This window comes from Gracilinanus agilis, chromosome 1, assembly GCF_016433145.1.
Source record: "Gracilinanus agilis isolate LMUSP501 chromosome 1, AgileGrace, whole genome shotgun sequence".
In the NCBI taxonomy this organism is placed as follows: Eukaryota; Metazoa; Chordata; class Mammalia; order Didelphimorphia; family Didelphidae; genus Gracilinanus; species Gracilinanus agilis.
The window spans coordinates 15,281,964-15,293,273 of NC_058130.1; the positions used below are offsets into that span (position 1 = coordinate 15,281,964).

At 49.2% G+C, this 11,310-nt stretch overlaps 1 protein-coding gene across 1 annotated transcript in view; it reads left to right on the forward strand.

Annotated features, from left to right (window-relative positions):
* The window catches only part of ITGA9 (integrin subunit alpha 9), a 355,639-nt gene that overhangs the window by 68,301 nt on the left and 276,028 nt on the right, over nt 1–11,310 (forward strand). The window contains exons 12-14 of the mRNA XM_044675555.1: nt 4,888–4,978; nt 6,497–6,542; nt 9,947–10,101. Of these exons, the coding sequence (XP_044531490.1) occupies nt 4,888–4,978; nt 6,497–6,542; nt 9,947–10,101 (292 nt within the window). The remainder of the gene's footprint in view (nt 1–4,887; nt 4,979–6,496; nt 6,543–9,946; nt 10,102–11,310) is intronic.

Here is an 11,310-nt window from a genome sequence, read left to right on the forward strand (position 1 = left end):
TTAGAGGGGGAATCAGAAGGGCTGTGCAGGGAAGATGGTTCGGCCACTTCCCAGGGTCTGCCTGAACGGAGGCTGCCTTGCTGCAGAGCTGGGAGGGTCCTCGGAGGCTGTCCGTCGACGAGCCCCTTTATTCTGAGATGGGAAAACTGAGGAGAGAAGCCACGGAAAACCTGAGGTCCCTCAGGTGGCAAGTAGCCGAGGCAGGATTTGAATTCAGAGCCCCGATTCCAAGTTCAGGCTTCGTAGCCTCCTAGGCGAGGAGGTTCTGGGAGACTAAGTCACGCAGGCAGGCAGCCTCAGAGGTGGGATTTGAACCCGGCGCCTCTGGTGCATACTCTTTCCACCGCATTGCGTTTCCTCCGGAGATTCCAATCTTCCCTTTAACAGGGAGTCCGTAAGAGTTGTGCCAGCTTGGGTAGGCAGACTGCCCGGGGACCCAGGGCACGGGCATGGCAGGGGGACGCCTTAGTCATCTCCCAGGGTGGCTGGACCCGGAGATCTGGGTCAGCCTCCTGCCGTGGCCTCCTGACAACAGCCTGGGCTGCGGGGAGGGGGAGGCTCTTGGGGCTCCCTGGTGCCGGGGGCATCGCTTTAGGGGTGGATTTGGGGCGCCCCCCTCCTCCGGGCTGCTGCCGGCCAGCCCGGAGCTCTTCTCCTCCCGCAGAGGCAGAGGGGAAGCCAGGCTCTCCCGGCCCCACCTCCCCAGCCGGGATCCAGTGTTTGGTTTTGTTGCTGGGTGGGATCCCCACCCAGCCAGGCAAGCTCCATGCTGCGGTCAGAGCGGAGCAGCAGCGCCTCTCAGGAGGAAGCAGGGAGGGGGAGGAATCGGGCGGCAGCTGCCGCCTTCCTGCCTCGCTCGGCACGCAGGCCGCCTGCTCCTACCAACCACTGAGCAGGGTGTTCTCTGAAGGCCGTTGTTGCTGTCCGGCTCAGTTCGGGGCCGTGTTTTCCTCTTCACTTAGCAGGGGCAGCCCCAGGGCTGGCACGAGGACTGGAGGTGGCCTCAGGGTGGCAAACTACAGGGACGGACGTGTGGCCGAGCCGGACTCTTTCTGTGACCGTAATTCTGAGATAACGGCCGAGGGGTCCTTCCCTGGCCCCCTCTTCTCCCTCAGGAGCCCCCACGCGTCTCCTCCCTCTCCCAAGGGCCTGATGGCCTCGCTTTCCAGACGCGGCCAGACAATGGCTTTGGATCTGGAGCCTTCTGCTTTCATTTAGCTCCGCCGGCCCCCACAAGCTTTATCTTTCGAGTTTCTTACCATAATGGGCTACAGATGTCTGTGGGATATCTGGAGTCTACATGGCCCCCCCGAATGCCCCCCCAGGGGCCCCCCACTTGGCGTTGGTGGAGAATATCACACGCAAAGACAAAGACAGACAAGTTGCTTCCAGTTGTCTCGGGTTCGGGCTTTGCGTTGCTCTGTTTCAAAGTTAAATGTGGGGGCTTGGTTGGGACTTTGCCACCTCAGGGGCCCGTCTCCTTAACTCGGGGGTTCTTCACCTCTTCTGCCTCCTGGACCCTCGGGCGGTCTCGTAAGGCCTCTGGACCTCTCCTCAGAATCGTGTTACTAAATGCACGTGATAAAGTCCAGAAGCCTGCGTGAGAAAACGCCCTTTAAAGTAGAGAAAAGAGGTGCTCGTGGACCCCAAGTTAAGAACCTTTACTTGCCTTAGAGAAAACTTCCTGCCTTTCTTCCCAAAGTAAGTTTGAAGCACTGAGACAAGTAGGAAGAGCCCCGGCTTCGGGGTCAGAGGATCTGTGCTTGCGTCCTGTTAAAGGCACTTAATATGTGCGTGACTTTGGGCAAGTCATTTAATCTCCCGGGGCCTCAGTTTCCTCATTGGTTAAATAAAGGGGCTTGACTTATTGGCCCTTCAGGTCCTTTCCAGCCTTAGGTCTGTGATAATGACAATAGTTTATGGGTGATCTACACTTATTCTGCCCATTGGATTGGGTGCCCCACTCTGGCACTCTGGGCATGCCTGCCTTTGGGAGTGCTGGGCTCCTTTGGGTCCTCTCTGGGGCCCCGGTAGCCTCGTCCATCTCCAGGGCCCACGCCATGGAGTGGCTTCTTTTTCCTGCCCTGCTAATTACCGTACTTGTCCTTTGCAGTGAGGTCTGACTAGGCAAGATGGTGGATGGGGACATCCCCAGCTACACCCCCAAATAGCAATAAGCAGCTGAAACACACGCTCAGGCATTTGGATGTCCACCACACACACACACACACACACACACACACACACACACACACACTTCCCCTCCTCAATGAGCAGGACCTCGAATTGAGCAGGAGGAGAGTGGGGGGATAGATGGCCTTTGGGAGATCCCCAAGCTTTCCTCTTGGGATGGAGGTCCACTAACCTTATTGAGGTCATGGAATCCCACCATTTTTGAAGACATTAAGAGAGTGTGTAGTGGGAGTGTGCTGGCCCGGACCTGTCCCAGAGAAGAGTGTCACAAAGTCCTGGAAAGGATGCTTATAGTACCAATTGTAATGCAGGATTTATGCAAGATCTCTTGCATTTGCAAGATTACCCTAGGCAATCCTGGCAGTTAGGAGAATGGAACTTTGGCCCGACAGGTGCCAATCCCAAGACCTGACAGTTTGAGCTGGGACTATAAATACCCCTGCTGAACCAACCTGGGGGTTCTGATTTCCTGCCCACGTTCCACCTCCCTCAATCTCTCCCAGGTCCCCCAAGGGAAGTCAAGGGGTAGCTGGGTGTCTGGGTGAGGTCAAGGAAATCAGGATTATTTAAGTTAATGAGAAGATCAAAATACGCTCCAACACAATGAGTAAATATTATGGAATAAAATAAACAGGAGAGAACGTCCTAGAAGGAGAAGATAATGAAGGGACATCTACAAGGGCACCAGAGACAAAACTGAATCTATCAGAAAGTCATTCAACATGGTCTGGCACTTCTCTCGAGGGGCTTCAATTCTATTGATTATCTATTTTCTATTTTTTTCTAATAGAATTTCTAATACTTCTATGATTATCTATTACCTATTATTTCTTTTTTTTCTTTTTCTTTCTTTTTTTTTAAACTCTTAACTTCTGTGTATGGCTCCAAGGCAGAAGAATGGTAAGGGCAGGCAATGGGGGTCAAGTGACTTGCCCAGGGTCACCCAGCTGGGAAGTGTCTGAGGTCAGATTTGAATGTAGGACATCTCTAGGCCTGACTCTCAATCCACTGGGCTACCCAGCTGCCCCCTACCTATTATTTCTAATCTATTGATTCTAAGACAGAGGGTGGGGGTTTAAAGAAAAGAAATGCAGCCTCTAATATGCATCTTGATCACAGAGCAAGACTTCAGGCTGTTGGACGACTTGAGAACAGCTAATGAATGTGTTCCCTCAAAGTCTAGACAGTTGTGGACCAAAGTCCTGCTGTTTCTTTGGGGTCCCATTTTGTTAGAAGGACATCAAGGCAGACAGGGTTCTCTTGGTTCTCCTTATGAGCTTCCTCATCAGTTCTCTCTATTTCCTTACAATTTCTCTTTGTCACTTGCAATATTTTGACTCCATCCAAATGGATGCCACATACCACAATTTAGTTATTCTCCAGGTGGAAGAGAAAGCTCCCCCCCCAAACCTTACGGGGCCAGAGGGGGAGAGGTATACTTCGATGATGATTAGCAAGGGAAGCAAGCAGTTACTGAAAACTTATTTGAAAAATATCTTGTCTTCCAATATACAGAAGTTAAGGGTTTAAAAAAAATAAAGGGGGCAGCTAGGTAGCTCAGTGGATTGAGAGTCAGGCCTAGAGATGGGAGGTCCTGGGTTCAAATCCAGCCTCAGACACTTCCCAGCTGTGTGACCCTGGGCAAGTCACTTGACCCCCATTGCCCACTCTTACCACTCTTCCACCTAGAGGAGCCAGTACACAGAAGTTAAGGGTTTAAAAAAAAATATCTTGTCTTCTTCCTGTATCAGAATTTTTCTCTTGACCGATAAAAATGAAGACATCGTGGTTGACTAGACTGGTGACAATCTCTCTCAGATCCTGCCACTGATTTGCGCTGTGATTTTTCTATGACGGTTCATTTGTCACCTGAAAGATGAGCAGAGCAGGAAGAAGATCAAGGTTGTAGGTTCTTAGTGGAGAAGCCCTCTAATCCCTGTTGACAATGGGTAAGGAGAGCAGCCTGTGGGCTTCTTGGCTTCCTCAATGGAGCTGCAGTTTTGCTGTCTTTATGGTCTCCGGAGAGAAGTCATTCATCTTCCTTAAGAGATGTCCTTTTCTATTAGTGTCTCTTGGGAAATGTGCTATGGAGACAGTTAAGGCAAGAGCAGAGAGACAGAAATTGGACATCGCCCTAGAATTTCAGCTTAATGACCCATCTGTGTGATGGGAAGAATCTGCGGTTTCATCAGTGTGGGGAATACTTAGTGTGGGAATGCTCCTCGCAATCGGACTCTCTTTTGTTTGTGGAGTAGACAAGGATTAAAAAGTGGCCTGCAGGACATAGAAATGAAGAGGTTTTTCACAGAATGACACCAATAACAAATGTCAGAGGCAGGATTTGAACCCAGCCCTTCCTGACTCAAAACCTGACTCCCTCTTCGCCATGCCAGGCCACCCCTAAAAAAAACACTCTGGTAAAGTCTAGTGCCTGGCACATAGAAGGCACTTAATAAATGTCGATAGATGGATTAAATGCAAAAACAGAATGTTGTTCTAATATGCTGGACGATTTTTATTTCTTTGAAGATACTCGATTATTTTTCTTGTAATTTGCTCCTTTACCAAGTCAGGCTCCCCTCCCAGATTTGGCACGAGCGAAGCCCCTGGGCTGGAAGGGACAGAGCACTCGTAGGTTCTTATTGGCGACCACGGCTCCTTCCTGTGAGGTCACGTCTCCATTATCTCTTCCAGAAACTGTCTGGCCAGCAGATCAACCCCATGTTACGGATGTTCGGGCAGTCCATCTCGGGAGGCGTTGACATGGACGGGAATGGCTATCCAGGTACGGGCTGCCCTTCTGGGATTGTTTTCGAGCGGAAGATGAGCTAACCCAAGGACAGGATGCGGGGGAATTGTTTCCAGGCGCTTCATCAATACTTTCCATCAACGTAGAATGAAGAGAATACCCGGCAGTAGAAGCCGCAGCCTTTGGCTTTTGCCCAAGGAAGCGTGTAAGCCAGCAAGAGGTTAGGAGGGTGCAGATGGGACTCCTTTGTTCCTTCTGCATCACCTCACAGAATTCTTCTTCCCCTGTTGGGGGGATTTTGTAGTTAGTGGGAGGCGGAGGATTAGGACGATGAGGGGGAAGGGACATTGGCGCATGCATCCCGGTAGTGTCCTCCCTCCCCCTTTTTTCCCAATAAAGAAAAAGGCCCCTGTGACAGTTGCAGTCATAAATGCTTGAAGGTCTCCCCACTCCCCATCCAAAGGTAACACGGAGGGTAGAACCGGAATGATGGGCATCTGAAGAGAGCTTCTTAGCATTGCCGATGGAGGGGAAACAAGATCCCCCAGATACCCAAGACAACCAGAGCCTCACCGACAATGAGGACAGCTGCCATTTTGATAATGCTTCCAAGCTGGCAGATCCTACTTTATTGACAAATAGTAACAAAAACAATGTTGTAGCAAAGCAACAAGGGTGACAGTAAAACGTGACACTTAAACAATAGCTTGAGGTTTGCGAAGCATCATACATGTCAGTCTAAAGCACCTACTATGTGCCAGGCACGGTGCTTAGCCCTTAGGCTATGAGGAAAGGCAAAAGGCAGCCCCTGCCCTCTAGGAGCTCCCTGTCTAATTTTGGAGATGACCTGCAGAGAGCTCTGTACGAACAGAATGTGGACAGGACCAACAGGAGCTCGGGGCAGACGGAGGACACCAGAAGGTGGTTTCTCATTTAAATCTTACAACATAGGCACAATTTGAGGCTGAGCCTCTTGACCCCAAGCTCTTTCCACTAAGCTACACTGCCTTTCAAAAATGAATGTTAAGGGGGGCAGCTGGGTAGCTCAGTGGAGTGAGAGTCAGGCCTAGGTCCTGGGTTCAAACCCGGCCTCAGCCACTTCCTAGCTGTGTGACCCTGGGCAAGTCACTTGACCCCCATTGCCCACCCTTACCAATCTTCCACCTATGAGACAATACACCGAAGTACAAGGGTTTAAAAAAATATATTTAAAAAGAAAATGAATGTTAAGGATGAGAAATGTTGAGAAAAAAATAAGAGGAATGCAAAGGAAACTCACCTCGTTGACCCATTGGAAAGACAAAGCTCTTCTGGTAGAATGTCAGTCTATTGAGGACAGGGATTAATTTAAGTTATTTAATTAATTTAAGTTATATTAATTTAAGTTATATTAATTTAAGTTATTGAATTAATTTAAATTATATTTAAGTTATTTAATTAATTTGTTACAGTAATTTAAGTTATTTAATTAATTTAAGTTATATATCAGATGTGTCCAGTGTACTTAATTATTTCACAACCAGATGCTGAGTGTTATGAAATTCTCCTTTTCAGATGTCACTATTGGGGCCTTCATGTCAGACCACGTGGTACTGCTCAGGTGAGATGCTCTTCCCACAGGGGAACTCTTGGGGACCCTTTCTGCACTTGCACCCCTGGATGAGAGTCAAATTCTGGGGGAGATGCGGCCAGCCCCTGAGCCTGGCACCGTTGATGATGACGGCAACGATGGCGGTGGCCATGCTGGTGATGATAACTGGTGTTTTTAGGACGTGTTCAATGCTCTAAAGGCCTCTACAGCCATCTTTTAATCATCGCTATCCTTTTTCAAAGTGCTCTAGCGATGTATTATCTCACCGGATCCTCACAACAAGCCGTGGGGCGAGGGAGGACCTCTAGTTTGCCTCCAACCTTTCCAGACGTTTCAGAGGACCATTGAGAGCAGGAGTCCCTGGAGACACTGTCCTGCAGGGTCTCGTCTTGGAGGCAGAACCTCCCCACATAAAGGCCTCTAACGCAGCCCCCACCGTCACGCTTCCACCCCTCGGCCCGCCTCCCCTCCTCTAAGGCTGAGGCACTTGCCTTGGCTGCTGGGTTCTCTCTGGTGATGTCTCTGATGACCACGGGCCAGCCAGGAGAAGCCCAGGATGCTTTGTTGCTCGAGGCTAACCCTGCATCCCGGGGCTAGACGGAGACAGCTTGTTTCTTTTAGGTTTAGTGTCAGAGTCGGGGCAGCCGCCAGATGGCCGCCATGCTGTCCTTGCTATCTGGACGGGGATTAAGGGAACGGAGACACTCATGAAAGCTCTCTGGTCCAAAAACAATATTATGCCAGGCCCGGTCAGTGGCAGGCAGAGTTTTGAGGGAGTCGTGGCTGCCCATCAGATGTCTGGCTTCCTCAGCAGATTACAGCTTAATGGCCCTTTAATAAGCTTTGTCTGAGTCGCTCCCCTCACCTGCCTCTTTCCCTTCCTTCCTCAGGCATAGAAATCCAGCCTCTTGCCTCGTGGACTGTAAGGTCCTTGAGCTGATTTAGAGGTCATCTAGTCCAGCCTCCTATTTTACAGATGAGGAGACCGAGACCTGGGGAATTTGTGAGTCAGGATAAGAGATGTAGACCTGGAAGGGAGCTCAGAGATAGCCAGCCTAACCCTCTCATTTTACAGATGAGGAAACTGAGGCCAGAACACGGTCTGTGATTTGCTCAGGATTGTGTAGATAGTAACTGTCAGAGGTGAGATTTGAACTCAGGCCTTCTGATTTTAGAGCTAGGCCTTTCTCCACTGTTCCAAGCTGCCTCCCAAGTGGTGACTTGGACTGGGATGAGCTTGGCCACGTTTCCCTTCGTCTTTATAACCAGCCTAGTGGGCTGGGCCAGAGGCTGAATTAGAACTGACCTGGAGCTGGGGAATGGAAGGAAGGGTCTGCCTTGGGAGGTGATGAGTCTTCCCTCCCTGGAGGTATTCAGACAGAACTGAACACATGCTTGCCACAGATGTCCTGGATGGGATTTCAGGAAGGGGTTGGGCTTGATGGTGGCTGGAGTTCTTCCCAACTTGGAATGTTGGGCGAAGGGTTAAGGTCTGAGGATGGAGGCAGGACTAGGAGAAATTGGGCCAGAGAGCAGCCTCCTCTGCAGAGAAGCCCCCCAGGCCTCCTTTTATCAGTGGCAGGTTACAGGGCAGATTCTGGGACGAGATTCACGAGAGGCAAAGACTTCGAGGCAGGAAGCCCTGGGCTCGAGTGTTGCTGCAGCAGCCATCAGCTGTGTGAACTTGAAGCAGGACCCTCAGTTTTCTCTTCTGTGAAATGGGAATACTACTTTCATTGCTTCTCTTAAGGAAGTTTTTGCCTTTGGACTGGCCCCCGATTTCATGGCAGAGAATTCCCATTAGGTGGTGGCTCTGTGGAGGATAGATTGTACTGGGGAGAGACTCGGGGCAGGGGGACCAGTTAGGAAGGGTTGCAGCCATCCAGGTAGGAGATGATGAGGGCTTGGACTTGGGTTCTGACTGTCTGAGAGCAGAGAAGGGGATGCAGAAGAGAGACATGGGGAAGGAGAGACAAGACACAGCGACAGATTGGACCTAGAGGCTTCTGTGAATGTGAATAAGGACCCAGAAGCTGAGGACCTGAGTGCCTGGGACGATGGGATCAAGCTTGTCCTTCCTCAGGGCCACAGAAGGGCCCCTAATCAATATTTGATTATTGGTTAGATCTAAGCTAAGAGAAAGCAAAGGGCAGCTAGATAGTGAGGTGGTCAGAGAGCCTGACCCGGAGGCAGAAGACTCATTTTCCTGAATTCAAATCTGGCTTCTGACTCTTACCGTGTGACTCTGGACAAGCCACTTCACCCTATTTGACTCACTTTCCCCATCTATAAAATGGGCTGGAGAAAGAAATGGCAAACCGCTCCAGGATCCTTGCCAAGAAAACCCTCAATGGGGTCACAAGGAGGTGGATGTGACTAAAAGAAAAACAAGAACAAGAAGAGAAGCCAAGAGGGAACTGGAAGGAGCAGCCCACTATATCAAGTGTCTTTAAGGCCCCCTTCCCCATTCCCATGGACCTGGGGGTGGACTCAGTGGCTCCTAAAGCCCCCTTTGGCTTAAAAACCCATGATCCTATGATGTGAAGATACCCGCCCCCATGAACCAGGACTCCAGGACACGGAAAGGCTTCTTGGAGGGTGAGAGGGGAGGAGCTGCGGCTCATGTGTGGAAGCTCCCACCTGGGAACTCCTTTGTGCACTTGGTACCAAGTTCAGTTGCTTCTCTGCTTCTGAAAAGAGTGTAAATGCCATTAGGGCCACCTAAACTGAGGAGGGGCCTGGAAAAAGCTCCAGCTGTCCAGCCCTAGTTAGAGTTCTGCTATAGCTTCAGTTCAATTTCTTTTTTCATTATTTCAGTTTCTTGAATGGGACATTCGATGTTATCTGTGGGAGCGTCATGACTCCAAGACATTCTAGTAAATATGTTACACGATTCAGTTGTGGGGGTGGGGATCAGAGGGGGCTTTCAGAGCCCTCCGAGTGCAGCTGGAACATTTCAAGTTATTCTCGTAATGGAAGCAAAAGCTTCTGGGAGCTGTGGAGGCAGAAGCCGTTGCGCTAATCAGGGCATTCTTGTAGGAATTCCCCCTTCTGTATATACAGTTAGAGCCAATAAAATGGAACCAGGAACTTAATTGGTGAAATTTTAAATGATCCCACAACATCTGGCAGCTCATTCATGACTCTGGCCATATGCGTCTCATTAGCACATCAGCCCGTCCCTCTCGTTGTGAAGTTAATCATTAAATTATTAGGATGAAGCTTTTCCAAATCACAGAAAAAAGTCTTTGCAGAATACTTCTTTCTGCTCTTGAAATGTTTGCTTCTTATTCTGAGTTTTAAAGTGCAATCTTCAGGCGAGACCCTAAGCTGACCCTCTCTGGTGAGTGATGGCTTGTCTTGGAGAGCTTCCCCCAGGAGGGGCTGCCTGACCCTCTTTTGTTGACCCACAGGGCCAGACCTGTCATCACAGTGGACGTCTCCATCTTCCTCCCAGCCTCCATCAACATCACAGCGCCCCAGTGCTACGATGGCCAGCAGCTGGTGAACTGCCTCAATGTCACCGTCTGCTTTCGCTTCAGTGGCAAGCACGTACCAGGAGAAATAGGTAATGAACGGACTTGTGTCGTCCCTGGGAAGTTCTGTTCCTATCCGTCTGTTTCCATTGTCTGAATGCGACGAAGGTACTGGGGTTGTGTAAGGTGTGTGTGTGTGTGTGTGTGTGTGTGTGTGTGTGTGTGTGTGTATGTGTGTGTGTGTGTGTGAAGACAAGACTGAAACAATCTCTGCCCTCAAGGTGCTGACATTCTCCTGGGAAAAATGCCGCCACTTCCAGAGCTCCAGTGCCTTTACCTCAAGTATTACATTTTAGAATTGTAGGCTGATGGGCTCCAGGATTGTAGGTGGCCGGTGCTATTGCCCCAAGCGATCAAAGTTCCAATGATAATAATAAATAATAATAAAAAGTTAGCAAAATGTTTTCAAAAAGTTTGCTAAGTGTAGGTATACTGTCTCATTTGAGCCTCCTGAGAACTCCGAGAACAGTATACTGCAGGTAACATTTGTCTCCATTTTATAGCTGTAGAAACAGGTTCAGAGAGACTAAATGACTGGATTAAAGTCATATACCTAGTAACTGTTGGAGGTTGCAGTTGAACTCAGGCCTTCCTAACCCTAAGTCTAGAACTCTAACCAAGATGCATTTTTCTTTGTAAATTGGAGGAGTTTTTGCAGTCAGAAGGCCCAATAGGTAAAGCCTTTCTTTTGGGGAAACCCCAGACCCCTCAAAACCATGACCTCTTTTTTTTCCTTTTCCTCTCTTTGTTATATTCTTGTTTTAGTCTGTCTTGAAGAAAGAAGGGATTTTTAGCTTAAAGAAGAACCAACTTGAGGGGAATGAGAGCTTTCTTCTTGAGGGGCTATCACATGGACAATGGATTTGATTATTTCTGCTCTGCTTGGCCCCAAGTGATAGAACTGGGAATAATAGGTGGATACTTCAAATAAGCCACTTGAGTCAGGAAAAGGAAAACTTCCTAAAAATCAGAGTTGTCCTGGGGGGTAACGGGGCTACTTTAGGAGGCTGCAGCTTCCTCCTCCATGGAGGTCATTAAGCAAAGGTTGGATAACCACTGAGTGTTATGGGGGAAATGTTTTGGTTATAGCTTGGAATTTTGGGATAGAAATAGGAAAAGTTTGTTAAAAAGTTTGTATGTTTCCATTATTCTGTTTTTTTCTATATGCTTCTATTTCTCTCTCTCTCTCTCTCTCTCTCTCTCTCTCTCTCTCTCTCTCTCTCTCTCTCTCTCTTCCATCC